This window comes from Bubalus bubalis, chromosome 23 (assembly GCF_019923935.1).
Source record: "Bubalus bubalis isolate 160015118507 breed Murrah chromosome 23, NDDB_SH_1, whole genome shotgun sequence".
In the NCBI taxonomy this organism is placed as follows: domain Eukaryota; kingdom Metazoa; phylum Chordata; class Mammalia; order Artiodactyla; family Bovidae; genus Bubalus; species Bubalus bubalis.
In genome coordinates, this window is record NC_059179.1 from 9,496,407 (window position 1) to 9,514,933 (window position 18,527).

Below are 18,527 nucleotides of genomic sequence, written 5' to 3' on the forward strand. Positions count from 1 at the left end.
GTATAGACACTAGCACCTTTTTAATTACTCATCTTTGCAATGAGTTCAGCTTTTACTTCTCAAGTGGCCAATGGGGATGAGCCTATTGGTTCAGAGATAAATAGTGTTCCTTACAATTTAGAGTTTTTCTCCGAGATTCTTTGCAGTACACTTCATGTAGAGATGGATGGTCAGTATGTTTCCTGTAATGGTGTTACACACTGTCCAGGGAGGCTCCTGTTAGACTTCATTGTTTTGAGCAAGGATTGCTGGATTTACTTCCGCAAGTGTACTGTGTGCTTTGAGGATCTGTCTTCTGCTGGTTTTATCTGAGATGTTGTGTTTGATTTTTACTGCATTTGGCACTCCGTCCTCATTTATGGTGGTGGCTCAGGATTTCTAATCTCTTTGAAAGGAGCATTTGCCTTTCTCTTTCTGATTCTTGTTGTTTAGAGTGATTTCTGAGAGAAGAGAGCAGACATATCTTTATATTTTCTAGGTAAGAGCACGTTCAGTTTTTCATTATCAAATATGTTTGGCATAGTCACCAGTAGTTATCCTTACCAAGAAAATTTCTGTTTCTTGTCGACTAAAACTTTCTATTTGTTTATTGTTTTTAAAATGAAGAATGTGCTGGATTTCTGGCATCTAGGAAGATGATTATTTTTTCTTCTTTAATCTTCTAGCATAGTTAATTACATTAGTACATTTTCTAGTATTGAATTGTGCTTTTTTCTTAAGATAGATTCTTGTATTGACTGATTTTTCTCCTACTTAATGTTATGTTTCTTGTTTATTCCTGTATTTCTAGTAATTATTTATTAGATAATGGACACTGTGAACGTTACGGTGTTGAATACCTGGATTTTGTCTTTTAAGTGTTGAATTTTGTTTTATTCTGCAGTTAAGTTACTTGTGGATCAGTTTGATCCTTTTGAAGCTTCATTCGTCCTGAGTTTCATACTCGAGACCTGACCTTACAAAACTCAGACATAAGACTTTACTTATACACATCTTTACTGTTAAAGTATGCCTTTGGTGTCCAGATTGAAATCCTGGATCTCTTGGTGTCTGTGGAAGCTCTCTACTTAAGCTGCTTGCAACGTGAGCATCTCCTAGCCTTGTGCCAGCTCTGCAGTGACCAGCTTACAAATGCCATAACGTTAGCGACATAATCAAGGGGATTCCCCCCACCGCCCCCGTGACTTCTGGAGTTCTTTTTCTGTGTACCTTCTTCCTCTCTTCTCTAACCTTCTAATCCCAGTCACTTCAGACTTACTAAACTCTGAGTACTGACTTCTTGACTCAGCAAGACTGCTGCATTCTGCCTGACATTCTTTTCCCTGTGTCAGTTTCAGAGTGCCTCTTCTTTTTCATTTCTGATACTATTTTTGTTTCATTTCTTGAAAAGATTTGGCAAAACTTTGTCTAATTCTTTTTATTTTCATTAAAAATTTTTTTACTTTGTCCTTTTGTTAACTTCTTTATTTAATTACCTCTTTAGCAACCCACTCCAGTATTCTTGCCTGGAGAATCCCATGGACAGAGGAGCCTTGTAGGCTAGAGTCCACAGGGTTGCAAAGAGTTGGACACGACTGAGTGACTTCACTTTCACTTTTAGTATTTGTTGAGTTTTGTTTTTAGTACATGGCACTGGCCTGTCCTTGCTCTTGGTTTTAAACTTACAGCTAGCACTTAATTTCTCTAGGGACTTTTCTGGGAAGAATGGCTCATATCGGCTACATAGTCTTCTCTTGTACCTCTTTTGGATTGCAACTTTTTATCCTCCACTTTTGGTGTTAGATCAAATGATACATGAATTACAAGTTTTAACATTCAGATAAAGGCTACCTTAATCACCATCTCCAAGTTAAGAGGTCTCCACAGAAAATCTACCCTTCTTGTCAGTTTAATGTGTACTTTTCAATCTTTTAATGTATGTGTGTATTTTGGTAGTAAATGGTATTGTACTGTATTTATTCTACTTTTTTTCTTTAACAAATGTCTTACAAAAATACAGAAATTCACAAAACAATTGGCATTTATTGAACACTGTCTGTGTGGTAAGGGTATTTTTGAGGACTTTGCACAATTCGGAGGAGGTGCTGGAACTCTCAGCAGATAATGAAGTAAATCTCAACTAAATTATGGAATGTGTCCAAGATTTCAAAACTCAAAAGAGATCCAGCATTTTTAATAAATCTGTGAAAGGCATAAGGCTCCAAACATTGAAAATAACTGCATAAATTATAGCTTTCAATTACCTCTCAGGAAAATGAAAAAAGAAGATTAATATATTCCACTACTAGTCCACACTTAAGATGTCAGCAGGCCTAGTCTCCTCTGAGAGCTGTAAGAGAAAGATCTGTTCCAGACCTTTTTCGCTGGCTCACATATGACCATCTTCTATATGTATCTGTGTCCCATCCTTCCCTCCATCTTGCTCTTCTCTCCTTACCAACAATAGTTAAACAACATACACTGGGCTACATAAAAATAAACCCAGTAGAGTAAGAATACTCTGGCCATGACAGGTTCAGAAATGCCTGATATTGCCCCATCACACTAAAATGGGCTTCCCAGGTGGCTCAGGGGTAGAGAATCCACCTGCCAGTGCAGGAGCTACAGGAGACACAGGTTTGATTCCTAGGTCGAAAAGATCCCCTGAAAGACAAAATGGCATCTCCAGTATTCTTGCTGAGATAATCCCACGGACAGAGGAGCTTGGTGGGCTATAGTCCATAGGGTCACAAAGAGTCGGACATGACTGAGCAACTGATCATGCTTGCACACTTTAACAGCAGTTGGTGCTCTGATCTATTGCCTGCGGTGAGGCCAGCAAGTATTTATTATTCTTAACCAGCTGTTCTCATTCAGCATTATGTCTTGGAGATCTTTCAACATCAGTTCATGTAGATCTATAAATAATCTCATAGTATCCATAGTATGTGTATATTATAGTTTAATTATCTACCTCTTAATGAAGTTTAGGTATTTCCAGGATTTTTTTTTTTTTTTGGTTCCTATAAGCATTGCTATTCTAAGATATTCTTGTACATTGTCTCTCATGTTCCTCTGTGATTATTATAATAAATGGAATTAATAGGTCTTAGAGATGTGTGTCTTTTGTCAGTTTGTCCTTTAGAATGTTTTAATATATTAATACATTCCTTCTAGTACCAATTTTCCATAATCTTGGTCTACTTTTATTGCTATTTTTATTACTGTTTTTGGTTGTTTGAATTAAAGTAACTCATTTTCTATCTGGTTTCTACCTTCCTAAAATTCTTTAAAATTCCTGACTCACTGTGAGCAACTTTCTGTGCTCTAATGAATATTTTTCTATTTGTTTTCTTTTTTCTGTTTCTATCTTTGCTATGATCTTAATATAATTTTAGAAGAGAAGGGAGGCATGCGCCTGTCTTTATCCCACTCTTCTGAACTGTTAAGGATGCTGGGATTGTTGGCTGTGAATACTGCTGACTTGCTCTTTCATGTCAGTCTCTACATTCCCATTCAGGTTTGTGAATCAGCGTAAATCTCTGGGTCTCACCCTTAAATACTTGAAGTGGTAAATAAAAACTTTGTAACTGCTAAGATTCTCCTGTACTTTGTGTAGAATAGTGATTAAACAATGTAACCTTTTCTGAGAGATCATTATTAAATCAGAAAATCTGTTAATAAAAATGTAATGATTTTTGAAATTTTTATTTTTAGGTTTTAGAATATTTAAATGATCTGAAACAATATTGGAAAAGAGGATATGGGTATTCTATTAACAGTCGATCCAGCTGCACCCTGTTTCAGGATATCTTTCAGCACTTGGACAAAGCAGTTAAACAGAAACAACGGTAAAAACTTTTAAAAACTTTTTAAAACAGGATTAAAGCCCAATTAAGCTTCTGGAAAATGTTTTATAATGGGTGATTTTTAAAAATAGATTTTGCTTTTATGTTATTAAAAAATAATTATACTTACAAAAGAATTAGATGACCTATGTAAGTTATAAAGCATGTACACCCTCCATTCAACCCAAGAACTGGCGCATTAGTCTTTTTATGTATTTGTCTATTTATGTATTTCTCCATGATTTCATTTTCCACACTCCCCTGGCCCTATTTACTTCCTATCCCCTTTGCAGACTATACCCCATTTGGTTCATATTATTCCTTAGTCTCTGTAAAATTTTTTTTATTGTGAATGTATCTGTGCCCAAATGACATACTTAGTTTTGCTTAGAGACATATGCTTACTGTGTTTTGGGATTGTTTCTTTCCCCCTCCAACATTACATTTATAATATTTATCATGTTGTTACATATTCTATCAGATCAGTCGCTCATTCGTGTCTGACTCTTTGTGACCCCATGAATCGCAGCACGCCAGGCCTCCCTGTCCATCACCAACTCCCGGAGTTCACTGAGACTCACGTCCATAGAGTCAGTGATGCCATCCAGCCATCTCATCCTCTGTCGTCCCCTTCTCCTCTGGCCCCCAATCCCTCCCAGCATCAGAGTCTTTTCCAATGAGTCAACTCTTCTCATGAGGTGGCCAAAGTACTGGAGTTTCAGCTTTAGCATCATTCCTTCCAAAGAAATCCCAGGGCTGATCTCCTTCAGAATGGACTGGTTGGATCTCCTTGCAGTCCAAGGGACTCTCAAGAGTCTTCTCCAACACCACAGTTCAAAAGCATCAATTCTTCGGCGCTCAGCCTTCTTCACAGTCCAACTTACATCCATACATGACCACTGGAAAAACCATAGCCTTGACTAGACAGACCTTTGTTGGCAAAGTAATGTCTCTGCTTTTGAATATGCTATCTAGGTTGGTCATAACTTTCCTTCCAAGGAGTAAGCGTCTTTTAATTTCATGGCAGCAGTCACCATCTGTAGTGATTTTGGAGCCCCCAAAAATAAAGTCTGATACTGTTTCCACTGTTTCCCCATCTATTTCCCATGAAGTGATGGGACCAGATGCCATGATCTTAGTTTTCTGAATGTTGAGCTTGAAGCCAACTTTTTCACTCTCCTTTTTCACTTTCATCCAGAGGCTCTTTAGTTCCTCTTCGCTTTCTGCCATAAGGGTGGTATCATCTGCATATCTTGATGATTGATATTTCTCCCAGCAATCTTGATTCCAGCTTGTGTTTCTTCCAGTCCAGCGTTTCTCATGATGTGCTCTGCATATAAGTTAAATAAACAGGTTGACAATATACAGCCTTGATGTACTCCTTTTCCTATTTGGAAGCAGTCTGTTGTTCCATGTCCAGTTCTAACTGTTGCTTCCTGACCTGCATACAGATTTCTCAAGAGGCAGATCAGGTGGTCTGGCATTCCCATCTCTTTCAGAATTTTCCGCAGTTTATTGTGATCCACACAGTCAAAGGCTTTGGCATAGTCAATAAAGCAGAAATAGATGTTTTTCTGGAACCCTCTTGCTTTTTCCATGATCCAGCAGATGTTGGCAATTTGATCTCTGGTTCCTCTGCCTTTTCTAAAACCAGCTTGAACATCAGGAAGTTCACGGTTCACGTATTGCTGAAGCCCAGCTTGGAGAATTTTGAGGATTACTTTGCTAGCGTTTGAGATGGGTGCAATTGTGCGGTAGTTTGAGCATTCTTTGGCATTGCCTTTCTTTGGGATTGGAATGAAGACTCACCTTTTCCAGTCCTGTGGCCACTGCTGAATTTTCCAAATTTGCTGGCATATTGAGTGCAACACTTTCACAGCATCATCTTTCAGTTTCAATGAATAAACTACATATTCTATAGTTTATTCATTTTTACTAGAGTACAGTATTCAGTAATATTCAATATTCAGTAAGTAAATACCATAGTTTATATCATCTTGTCACTGAGCGTTTGGGTAGTTTCTAATTTTTGCTATATTTTAAATAGTGAAATTGTACATGATTTCTGATATGAATTTTTCTAAGTTTTTATTTTAAATGAGAGTTTCTCATCAAAAAGTCTCTTTAACATTCGTACTTCTCAGAGTTTAAAAATACTTTTCACAATTTGAACCTTTGGTAGAATCTAAACTGTTTGACAAATATGACTCCATGAAAGCTTGTATATTCACAGTTGGAAATGAAAATCTTGTAGTAAAAGATTGTGACAGAAAGACTGAAGATGGTACATTTGATTGAGTTTGTGGTATTGTTTTATATACATATAGATATATAGAGAAATTGTGTATGTGTGTGTGGATGACCTTAGTTGGTGAAATTTCTTTGGGTTAGATGGGAGTTAGGGAAGAAAACCAGATTTAGTACACGTGGTTCCTAATTCATGATTTATGATGATGGTTTGACTTAAAAGTTTTTGACTTTATGATGGTGCAAACATGATACACATTCAGTAGAAGCTGTGCTTTTCCCAGGCCAGCTATCTGCAGTGTGATACTCTCATACTGCTGGGCATCGGCAGTCAGCTGCAGCTCTCAGTCAGTAACTCGTCACAAGCAAAACACTGCCAGTATTCTTAAAACCATTCTAGACCCACACAGCTGTGCTGTATTTCATTTTCAGTACAGTGTTTAATGTGAGATATTCAGCACTTTATTATAAAGTAGGCTCTGTCTTAGGTGATTCTGCTCAACTGTAGGCTAATGTTAGCATTTTGAACGCATTTAAAGTAGGGTAGATTTGAGCAGACTCCAGGAAATAGCAGGACAGGGAAGCCTGGTGTGCTGCAGTTCATGGGGTCACAAAGAGTCAGACACGACTGAGCAATTGAACAACAACAAAAGGTAAGCTATGATGTTTGGTAGGTTTCTGACTGGATGTTTTCAGTTTAATGAAGTGTTTGTTGAGATGTAACCCCATCATAAGTGGAGAAAGAGCTGTACTTAGTTTCTGCTACCAAACACTTTTTTGATAGAAACAAAATAGTCAAGGCAAGTTCCCTCTTTGAGATAGGTATTAATTTCTTTCCTACTTGGTTTTATGAATGTTTTAAAACCCTTAAACTTTATGAGATTAACAGACCTTTGCTGTTTTTTCATTGTTTAGTGTTTATCTCATTGATGAATGTGAGGTATGGAAAACTTAAAATTGTGTCTGAAAGATTCTTAAATAACTTCTGCAAAATTTGCTGTTACAACTTGTTACCAGATTCAAAGCTTAAGTAAGATATTTATTGTTGGTATTTTTAAAATGAGCATTTCTGTACACTGAAAACTGCAAAGCATTACAGAGAGAAATTAAAGATAACCCAAAATAATCCAGAGATATACTATCTTTATAGATTGGAAGATTCAGATTGATCATCTGTAGACTGACTGCAATCCCTGTCATAATTGCAGTGGATCTCTTTGTAGAAATTGAGAAGCTTATTCTAAAATCTATACAGAAATGCAGAGGCTCTAGAAGAGCTAAAACAATTTTGAAAAAGCAAAAGGACTTAATAAATACCTGACTTTAAAACTTATTATAAAATTGTAGCCATAAACAAATAGACCAATATAATCAAGTCAAGAAGTAAATTCTGATATATATGGTCAGTTTTTTGCACAGATGCCAAGGTAATGTATTGGCGTCCTTTCAACAAATGGTGCTGGAACAGTTGGAAACCCATATGTTAAAAAAATGACACTCAGACCCTTCCCCATATGACACAGAAAAAGGGATTATAGACTTGTGTAAAATCTAGAATTAGAAAACTTCTAGAAAAAAATGTAGGATCAAGCAGCAAGGATATATTGTGCAGCACAGGAAAACATAGCCATTATTTTGTAATAATTTAGAGTATAATCTTTAAAAATATTGAATCCGGTTATACACTTGAAACTAGTATAGTTGTACTACAGTTTTTAAAGAGAAACAAACAAAATGTAGGATCAAGGACCTGGATTTAAAAGCTAAAACTATGAAACTCTTTGAAGAAAACATAGTAGTAGGTCTTCACCATCTTGGATTAGGCAATGACTTCTTAGATACAGAAACAAATGCATAATCCATTTAAAAAAATTGAAATGAACTTCATCAAAATTAAAAATCTTTGTGCTTCAAAAAGAAAAGCGCTATTTGGAAACTGAGAAGACAAGCAACAGACTTGGAGAAAATAGTTGCAAACTATATATATGTGATTAAGGATTTGAATCCAAAATATATTTAAAAAGTTACATCTCACTGATAAGGTGACACATAATCCAATTTTGAAAAGGGCCAAAAATTTGAACAGATACTTTACTAAAGAAAGATACGTGGATAGCAAATAAGCATGTGAAAAGATACTAATAAACTATCTGATAATATTGTTAGATATTAAAATCATAGTGCTGCTGCTGCTAAGTCGTTTCAGTCGTGTCTGACTCTGTGCGACCCCGTATATGGCAGCCCATCAGGCTCCCCCGTCCCTGGGATTCTCCAGGCAAGAACACTGGAGTGGGTTGCCATTTCCTTCTCCGATGCGTTAAAGTGAAAAGTGAAAGTGAAGTCACTCAGTCGTGTCCGACTCTTAGCGACCCCATGGACTGCAGTCTGCCAGGCTCCTCCGTCCATGGGATTTTCCAGGCTAGAGTACTGAAGTAGGTTGCCATTGCTTTCTCCAAAATCACAATGAAATACTGCTTATACTCCTAAGTTGGCTGTAAAATAAGAGAAAAAATATATATGTTGGTCTCTGCCCCGGGTTCTTGACATTGGGCTCCTGAAACCATTGTACCATGTTAGGTGGTAAGAATGTCTTTTGTTCTGAGATGACTGGATGGCTCCAGGATGATGGCTGTTCACTGGAAATAACAAGCTGTGATTAGAAGCTTGGAATTCTCAGCCTCATCCTCCCACTGCTCCCAGTCACCACCACCATTCCCCACAGTTCTCTTGAGAGGGGAGAAGGGCTGGAAATGGAGTTAATGATCAGTCATGCCTGCAAGGTTCACGGGACTTCTGGGGTGGTGAACAAGTAGAAGAGTTGAGAAAGAGGCATGTCTGGAGAGGACATGGAAGCTCTGTGCCCCTTCCCACTTACCTTTCCCTGTACTCCTTTTCCATCTGGATGTTCATCTATGTCTTTTATGATACCCTTTTATAGTAAACTGGTAAGTGCAAATTAGTATTTTCCTGACTTCTGTGAGCCAGTCTAGCAAATTAAACCTAAGGGGATCATGAGAGCCTTCTATCTGTGGCCATATTGGATAGAAGTTGTGGGAGACCTAGGTGAAGACCTGCTACTTACAGTTGGCACCTGAAGTAGGGGCAGTCTCGTGGGACTGAGCCCTTAGCCTGTGGGAGATAATGCCTAGAACAGCCACCTGGTATCACAGAGTGTTGCCTAGTGTGGGAAAAACCCTGCAGATATGGTAACCAGAGGGGTCAGAAACATTAGGAATGTGAGAGGAAACGAGAAACAGAGGAGGAAAGGACTAAAAGTATTTTTCCTATTCACTGGCTAAAATAAGAAAAAATTTTTTTAATTTTTCTTAAGTGTTGATAAGGTGTGGAGCAATTGGAAACCTTATGCATTTTTGGTGGGAAAGTAAAATTGTTTAAAAAGAATCTTTTTAAACATATACTTTATATGTGATTTATATTAAAATGAAATTCCAGGTTTAGTTTATTTTGTTATGCTTTGCTTATCTTACCCACAAGTGAAGTACAGTGGGGAAAAAAATTGCAATGGACTGACTATTCCATTATGTTAGGTAATAGCTAGTTGTGTTTTTTTATCTACTCAGAAGCTAATGAGACTAATTTTCATGTCATGGATGTCTTGTTGAATAAGATGTGGTAATATAGAAGCCATGGGATGTAGTAGGCAGATGCTTAGATTTGGTTTTGAGTCCTGGTTCTACTCTATTGATGCTGCAGATTCCTCACTTCTGAAAAGGGGAATTATTGTCCTGACTCACAGGGTTTTTAATCAAGTGAGATAATTTCTATTAAAACACTTAGTATAATGTAGGATACAGATATGGTATTGTTACTGTATGTGAGAGGTCTCTGGTCAAACATGTCCTTAATGTCTTTGTCAGACATTCACATACCTTTCCTCTCCCTGCTGCCATGATTCAAATATTAGAAACAGATACTTTCTAGTAGTTAACCTCTTCAAATTTTCATGTTCTTGAGCTCATTCCTTAAATTAAGTCCCTTTCCATCAGCAGGATACAGAACATTTTTACTCCTTTTGGAGGATTACTCTTGTATTAGTGAATTGAAAAGAAGATTCATTCAACAGTATTTTAAACATCTCCTGTGATATATGTCAGGCAGTATCATATGAGCTGGACAAAGTCATTGTACTTGTGACTTGTAACAATATAGAGAAAATAGAAATGTATAAAAAAGCCATGGGTTGTGATACAACTATTTATGTAAGATTGTAAAACAGTATGGTTATTCCCTTGTGGTTCAGTTGGGAAAGAATCTGCCTGCAGTGTAGGAGACTGGGTAAAACAGTATAAAAGTTAAAGGAAGGAGAATTTGACCTTGTAAGACAAAATTTTTTTGGCCACTGCCTCCTTTTCTAGCTAAGGAGAGAAAGTCAGCACTTATTGTGAAGAAACTGGCAGATACTTTTCAGGTCCTGGTTTTCTCTATACTAAAAGACTGATTACGGATTTTTAAATTTGTTTAACTGCATCAAGATGAAATCTTAAACAGGTAAAGGGAAAAATTGAATTTAGAGACTTCTGTCAGATTGCTTTCCAGAAAACAGAGTGATACTAACCAATTTTATTAGCAGTGCCAAAATTTAGGATACTTCTCAAGAAAACCAATATATGCTCAGTACAGAGAGAATAATAGGTTTAAAACCCCCAAAACTAATAGACTTTATTTTTTAGAGCACTTTTAGGTTTACAACAAAAATGGGTGGAAATACAAAGTTCCCATGTTCTATCCCTTCCCTCACAGACATGGCCTCCTCCACTACTAACATCACACACCAGTGTGGTGTAATAAGGTTTTAACAGAATATTTTATATTTGTATATTTTATGAACTGTTCTATCAAAATATTATTTTACTTAATGTTTTTTTGTATTTGCATTTAGAGTTTATACTAAGTGAGTGTGCTTATATATGTATTTGTATACATATATACAGAAACAGTATTTATCCTTGATATTATCTGAAGAAATGTCTTCACTCATTTCTAGAGTTCTGAGGCTATTTTTGCTTTCTCCATCCCTCCTCCACCCCGTATTGAAATGGTACTGTGTACACAGGTTGTGATCTTTTTTTGTTGTTATCTTTTTATAGTAATGTTAAATCAAAGGTATTCTTCAATGTTTCTGAATACTTTTCAACATAATTCTAATAGTGTGATTTTACTTCACAGCAAAATTGGAGATTGTAAATAATGTTAATTGATAAGTATCAACATTTTGGTTAAATATAACCAGTCCTCCAGATCCATGGTCCTTGACACTTACTGGGATCTTGACCTTATTTTCCTTCTTAAACCATCACTGCAGTCGTGGGATTAAAGTTAAAACCAGTAACTTTAGTATTTAAGCACATTTAAACAGCTAGTGCTGTTTAAACAGCTGTGGTTAGAAAAGCAGGTTAAACTTCCTGACTAAGTAAGATTTATCTGCATTTTATTCTACTTTCCCATTCCCCATTGTCTGTTAGTATATTTTTATTTTTAATTGAGATTCAGCAAGTCACTTCCTAGTTTTTCAAAGAAAGGTTTATATTCCGAACTGTATAATTGCTTAACTCATGAGATCTTCCATTTTGTCAGAGATACTCTCAGATATGCGAATTAATTATTGTAAATATATGTTACAGTCATTAAATAGCTCTCATTAATCTTTGTTCAATCTTTGCATTCACTATTGAATAAGGGTATGACTTTTGAAGATTGTGTAGTTCCACGTGTTAACCTAAGATGGCAGTATTGAAATAAAAGTATAGTGGCACCCAGCGATTACTTAGCCCATTGTAACCAGGGAGCTTTGTCTTTTGAAGTTCTTAGAAGTGTATGCAGATTCTAAAGTCTCAGAACTTGTTACTGTTCCGAAGTTGTTGTTCCATGAGTTTAACTAGGTAGCACAGACTCTTCTAGTGCTAGTTGTTGAAAGATACTGGCTAAAACAAGGTAAAAGTTAATATAACTAGCCTGGCTATGCTTTGAATTCAAATTCAGCTGTCCATTTGTCTTTTGGAAAGACATGTTTTGACTTTCAGTGGACTGTAGGTCTGTGATGGCTAGAACTTTATTTCCCTGGTCTGTCCTCAGTGTCTGGAACATGCCTGCGATGCAGTTGGTGCTTAGTGTATAATGAAGGAATATCCAGTTTATAGTCATTTATCCTCCTAGGCATCTAAGCCACAAATCTATGTATTATTCTTGACTCTGTCTCCCTCACCTTCTACATCTACTCACCATAATGTGCTATTTTGTTGTTGTTATTTTTTCTTCACATCAGGTTCTTTTACTTTTCTTCCCCCCCACTTCTTCCACCTCAACTCAAACTAATATCGTCTCTCTTTTTTATTCTAGCAGTTACCTCCTAAGTGCTTCCCTGATTTTAGTTTTACTTCTACTCAAATTCAATACAGCTAATTATGTAGGCAATGGAAGGTATATACAAAGATGAAGACATTTAAATTATTGTCTCAAGGCACTTGTCCTGTTTTGGAGCGTATCTATCTAAAAGCACTAAAACGGGTAAAAAACAATACTGAAGAAGAATTGATTTGAACCATTGGGGGTTGGTAAAGCCTTTATGGGAGCAGGAGTCTTTGAGGTTGGTCATATCAACCCTTAACACTTAACTTTATGAAGTAAAATTGATGTGAAATAAACAGCACATATTTAAAGTACACAACTTGATAAGTTTTTACCTATTTATACAGCCATGAAACTATCACCATAATCAAGATAATGAACTATCCATTGCATGCAAAAATTTCTTTGTGACTCTTTCTAATACAGTTCCCACCCCTCATTCCCAGGCTGATCCACTGATCTGCTTTCTGTCACTAAGATTATTTTGTGTTTTCTAGAATTTTATATGAGGGAACCTTATAGGATGTATGTGTACTTTTTTGGGGGGTTTGGCTTCTTTCATGTAGCATAATGGTTATAAGATTCTGAGTATCAGTCATATGACTCAGACATTTGACATCAGTCAAATGAACGAGACAATAATTTAATAATTCCATTTCATTTAGTATTTTACTTGTTCAGTCGCTCAGTCATGTCTGACTCTTTGCAACTCTATGACCTGCAGCACGCCAGGCTTCCCTGTCCTTCACTGTCTCCTGGAGTTTGCTCACACTCATTTCCATTGAGTTGATGTTGCCATCCAGCCATCTCATCCTCTGTCGCCTCCTTCTCTTCCTGCCCTCAATCTTTCCCAGCATCAATCTTTTCCACTGAGTCAGTTCTTCGCATCAGGTGGCCAGCTTCAACATCAGTCCTTCCAATGAGTATTCAGGACTGATTTCCTTTAGGATTGACTGGTTTGATCTCCATGCTGTCCAAGGGACTCTCAGCAGCTTTCTCCAGCACCACAGTTTGAAAGCATCAATTCTTGGGTGCTCAGCCTTCTTTGTCATCCAGCTCTCACATCCACACATGACTACTGAGAAAACCATAGTTTTGACTATACGGAGTTTTGTCAGCAAAGTGATGTCTCTGCTAGGTTTATCATAGCTTTTCTTCCAAGGAGCATGCATCTTTTAATTTTAAGTATTTTACTTAGTGTTCTATTATATGGATATAATGGATTTGTTTATCCAATTTGTTTATCCATTCTCTTTATGGTAGGCATTTGGGTCATTTACAGTTTGAGGCTACTATAAATAAGGCTGCTGTGAACATTTGTGGTCTTTGTATGAACACATGCTTTCAGTTCTTTTGGGTAATTAATGCACTGGAAGGACTGATGCTGAAGCTGGAGCTTTAGTACTTGGGCCACCTGATGCAAAGAGCTGACTCTTTGGAAAAGACTCTGATGCTGGGAAAGATTGAGGGCAGGAGGAGAAGGGGATGACAGAAGACGAGATGGTTGGATGACATCACCAACTCAATGGACATGAGTTTGAGCAAACAACAGGAGATAGTGAAGGACCGGGAAGCCTGGTAAGTTGGACAGGTCTGAATGACTGAAAACAACAACAATACCCAGAGATGGAATAGCTGCGTCATATGTAGGTGCATGTTTAACTTCTTTAGAAACTGCCAAACTCTCCCCACCAGTGTGTGAGTTACAGTTATTCTATTTCCTGGCCAACACTTGGTATGGTAGGTATTTAATACTTTTAATTTTAGCCATTATCATGGGTGTGTTGGAGCACTTCATTGTAGTTTTAGTTTCATTTCCCTAAAAATTAGTGTTGGAGGACGGATGGAATGAAAAATGCCAACCAAACTGAGAAGTCATCTTGAAAGTGAAATAAAAGGAGTGCAGCTTCATGTAATCAGTGAATCAATTTATTATAGAATAACTTACAAGGTGGGATCAGGATCAGGCAGACAATGAAAGCATTATCAGCTATACTTGGCACTGCTAATTGGGCATTGGGACAGTTTTACAGTTAACCTAGGATATGAGGGTACAGGCTTGGATATAGGATGCATATTTCTAAGTGAAGACTAACAGATAGGGTAACTAGTCTCCTGGACACTGGAAATACATCAGTGAAAGTTTTTATTGTTTGGGGACTAACAGAGCATTGAGGCCACCTGGTCCTCATGATTATTAAACAATATCTTAAACGACAAAACCCTCAATGGCAGAGAAGTGATTCAGTCAGTCAATCAATTCAGTCACTCAGTCGTGTCTGACTCTTTGTGACCCCACGAACCGCAGCACACCAGGCTACCCTGTCCATCACCAACTCCTGGAGTCCACCCAAACCCATGTCCATTTAGTCGGTGATGACATCCAACCATCTCATCCTCTGTTGTCCCCTTCTCCTCCTGCCCTCAATCTTTCCCAGCATCAGGTCTCTTCCAATGAGTCAGCTCTTTGCATCAGGTGGCCAAAGTATTGGAGTTTCAGCTTCAACATCAGTCCTTCCAATGAATACCCAGGACTGATCTCCTTTAGGATGGACTGGTTGGATCTCCTTGCAGTCCAAGGGATTCTCAAGAGTCTTCTCCAACACTACAATTCAAAAGCATCAATTCTTCTGTGCTCAGCTTTCTTTATAGTCCAACTCTCACATCCATACATGATCACTGGAAAAACCATAGCCTTGACTAGACGGACCTTTGTTGACAAAGGTCAACAAAATAATGTCTCTTCTATTGAAAATGCTATCTAGGTTCGTCATAACTTTCCTTCCAAGGAGTAAGCGTCTTTTAATTTCATGGCTGCAGTCACCATCTGCAGTGATTTTGGAGCCCAGAAAAATAAAGTCAGCCACTGTTTTCCCATCTATTTGCCATGAAGTGATGGGACCGGATGCCATGATCTTAGTTTTCTGAATGTTGAGCTTTAAGCCAGCTTTTTCACTCTCCTTTTTCACTTTCATCAAGAGGCTCTTTAGTTCTTCACTTTCTGCCATAAGGGTGGTGTCATCTGCATATCTGAGGTTATTGATACTTCTCCCGGCAATCTTGATTCCAGCTTGTGCTTCGTCCAGCCCAGCATTTCTCATGATGTACTCTGCATATAAGTTAAATAAGCAGGGTGACAATATACAGCCTTGACGTACTCCTTTTCCTATTTGGAAGCAGTCTGTTGTTCCATGTCCAGTTCTAACTGTTGCTTCCTGACCTGCATACAGGTTTCTCAAGAGGCAGGTCAGGTGATCTGGTATTCCCATCTCTTGAAGAATTTTCCACAGTTTATTGTGATCCACACAGTCAAAGGCTTTGGCATAGTCAATAAAGCAGAAGTGGATGTTTTTCTGGAACTCTCTTGCTTTTTCGATGATCCAGCGGATGTTGGCAACTTGGTCTCTGGTTCCCCTGCCCTTTCTAAAACCAGCCTGAATATCTGGAAGTTCACGGTTCACATGTTGCTGAAGCCTGGCTTGGAGAATTTTGAACATTACTTTACTAGCATATGAGATGAGTGCAATTGTGCGGTAGTTTGAGCATTCTTTGGCGTTGCTGTTCTTTGGGATTGGAATGAAAACTGACCTTTTCCAGTCCTGTGGTCACTGCTGAGTTTTCCAAATTTGCTGGCATATTGAGTGCAGCACTTTCACAGCATCATCTTTGAGGATTTGAAACAGCTCAACTGGAATTCCATCACCTCCACTAGCTTTGTTCGTAGTGATGCTTCCTAAGACCCACTTGACTTCACATTCCAGGATGTCTGGCTCTCAGTGAGTGACCATACCATCGTGATTATCTGAGAAGTGATTCAGTACTACACATTACAGCCCTGGCAGAGACAGGAAAAGCTGTTAAGAGCTCAAGATAATACCAGTCATGCTAACAGCCATACAGCTAGTGATACTGAGCTTATTTACCATCCATGTGTTTACTTTGGTTAAGTGTCTGTTCAAATCTTTTGCCATTTTTTAATTGGGTTATTTATCATTTTTATTATTGTTGCTTTAAGAGTTCTTTAATGTATACTCTAGATACAGAGTCTTTCTCAGATTTATACTTTACAAGTATATTCTCCTAAACTGTGGTTTGCCTTTTTTGTTTTTATAATAATGTCTTTTATGGGCTAATTTTGCAACACTTTTGAGTCAGTTCCTCCTGAGCATCTGTCTGGTACCCTGTATATTTTGAGATTTTCCTATAATGGCTTGTGTGAACACAAACTATTCCTGGCCTTGTTTGAGCTTTGGGGATTCTTTCCAATTCTTTGTGTTCAGTGCTTTTTGCCTGGATTTGGATAGTTTTCTCACAGACAGTGATTTGATCAGTACTAGCTGAAATCTTGAGAGGAGTTACTATACATCTCTCTTCTCTGGTATCCTAGCCTGCAAATTCTAGTCAGTTGGGCCTCCATGAATTTCCAGTTCTATCTCATCTTCTCAGGAAGACTGACATACTCTGTTTGGGTTCCCATGCCCTGTGCTGCAGCCTGGAAACTAGGCAGTTAACATGGGGGAGCTGTGGGGATTTGCCTCCCCTCGCTCTTATTCTCACTATTGTTGTATATCTGGAAACTGCCTTTTCATATCTTTTGTCTGGCTTTATAGTAGTTTAAGGCAGGAAGGTAAATCCAGTCCCTGTTACTACATCTTGGATGAAAGCAAAAGTTATTTCTATGTGTTTTTCTTGAGAAAAAACTTTACGCTTGAATCATTTCATTCTATATTTGTGTTAAAATGTCAAATTTGATACTTTTCCAAATGACACATTGGAGCTGATGCTTCAATCAGATGTAAAATAGGATTAAATTCTTTTTCCTTGTAATTTTCTTCCCAAAGCATCTCATATCTCTGGCAGTTCATGTTGCTTATTTGTGCACTTACATAATTGTGGGAATTACACGAGTCTAAAGCTCTATTTGATATTCTCAGATTATGTTTAAAAATACACTTTGTGTAACATTAGTTGAGTGTGAAACATGAACTAAGAGCTTAGAAAAACCTAAGCTGAGTACATTTAGGAGAAAACATGCAATTATTAGTTGTTTTTCTGGTTGAACTTTTTCCTGGGTGTTTAATCTACTTTGAACACATGCATACATGCATAGTCATCAAACCTCATTCAACAACATAATTTTAGAGTTCAACTTAACTTTCCTTTTTAATGGAAGATTTGATAAAATCTCCTTACCAACTTAAGTAAGTAAAAAGAGGGCTGAAATTTGGAGAACTGCATTCTTACTTGCTAGATAACATTAGGTAATTCACTTGTCCTTTCCCTATTTCTAAAATGAGAAGTCATGACCAGATTTCAGCCCTAAAATATTAGAATTCCAACTGTGTGTTTCTACATATAATTCATTTAAGTTATTTGTTTTCCTGTATTTGTATTGATAGTTTACATTTTCTAGGGTTTTTAATTTTTTAAACCTAAAATGAATCTCTCTTAAAAGTGTTTTTTTCACTTTTTGGAAAATGTGATATCTCAAATTTAATGCATTTTTATCAGAGGGATAGGGCAGAATTAAAGGTACATTAGATGCCTTTTTTTTTGTTTGGTTTTTTTTTTTTTTGAGACATTGTGCTGCAAGTTCTAAAGAATATCATTACAAGTCAGGGATATGTTAATATGAGAAATGTAACTAATAGAAGTCTTATGTTGGAGGATTGGAGGATGAAGTCAGAATGTAAAGAACAGAAACTACACGATTCAAGAAAAATAGAAATGTTCAAAGCAAATTATAAACGATCTGCATTTTCCTTAATTTGGTGTTGTGTGTAAATTTAAAATGTAAATTAATCTATTTAGACATTTTAAATGTAGAGCTCATTAGGACAAAATTATTCGACTTCTCTGAAATACACATGTTGCAGGAGATAAAAGCTAATATGGAACAGAATTTTAGACGCACTGTTCCTCAGGATGTCAGATTGTAATATACAGCAGAGGGATTCTTAGGATGTGTCGAGTCTGAACTCCCAAAACTGTATTCAAGTTTTTATGGGTTTGAGCATTTCTCTGGGATGAAATCTCATTCCTTTAGATTTTCAAATGGTTTCATGTCCCCAATAATTATAAAACTAT

General features: G+C 37.2%; 1 protein-coding gene across 4 annotated transcripts in view; it reads left to right on the plus strand.

The window, feature by feature from the left end:
• Positions 1-18,527, plus strand: part of MINPP1 (multiple inositol-polyphosphate phosphatase 1) — a 52,948-nt gene that overhangs the window by 11,995 nt on the left and 22,426 nt on the right. For 3 of the 4 annotated variants that reach the window (XM_044935384.2, XM_044935385.2, XM_006072994.4), the window contains exon 4: positions 3,697-3,830. The exons of the other annotated variant lie outside the window; for it this stretch is intronic. In XM_044935384.2, the coding sequence (XP_044791319.1) occupies positions 3,697-3,830 (134 nt within the window). The remainder of the gene's footprint in view (positions 1-3,696; positions 3,831-18,527) is intronic. 4 annotated transcript variants of the gene reach the window in all.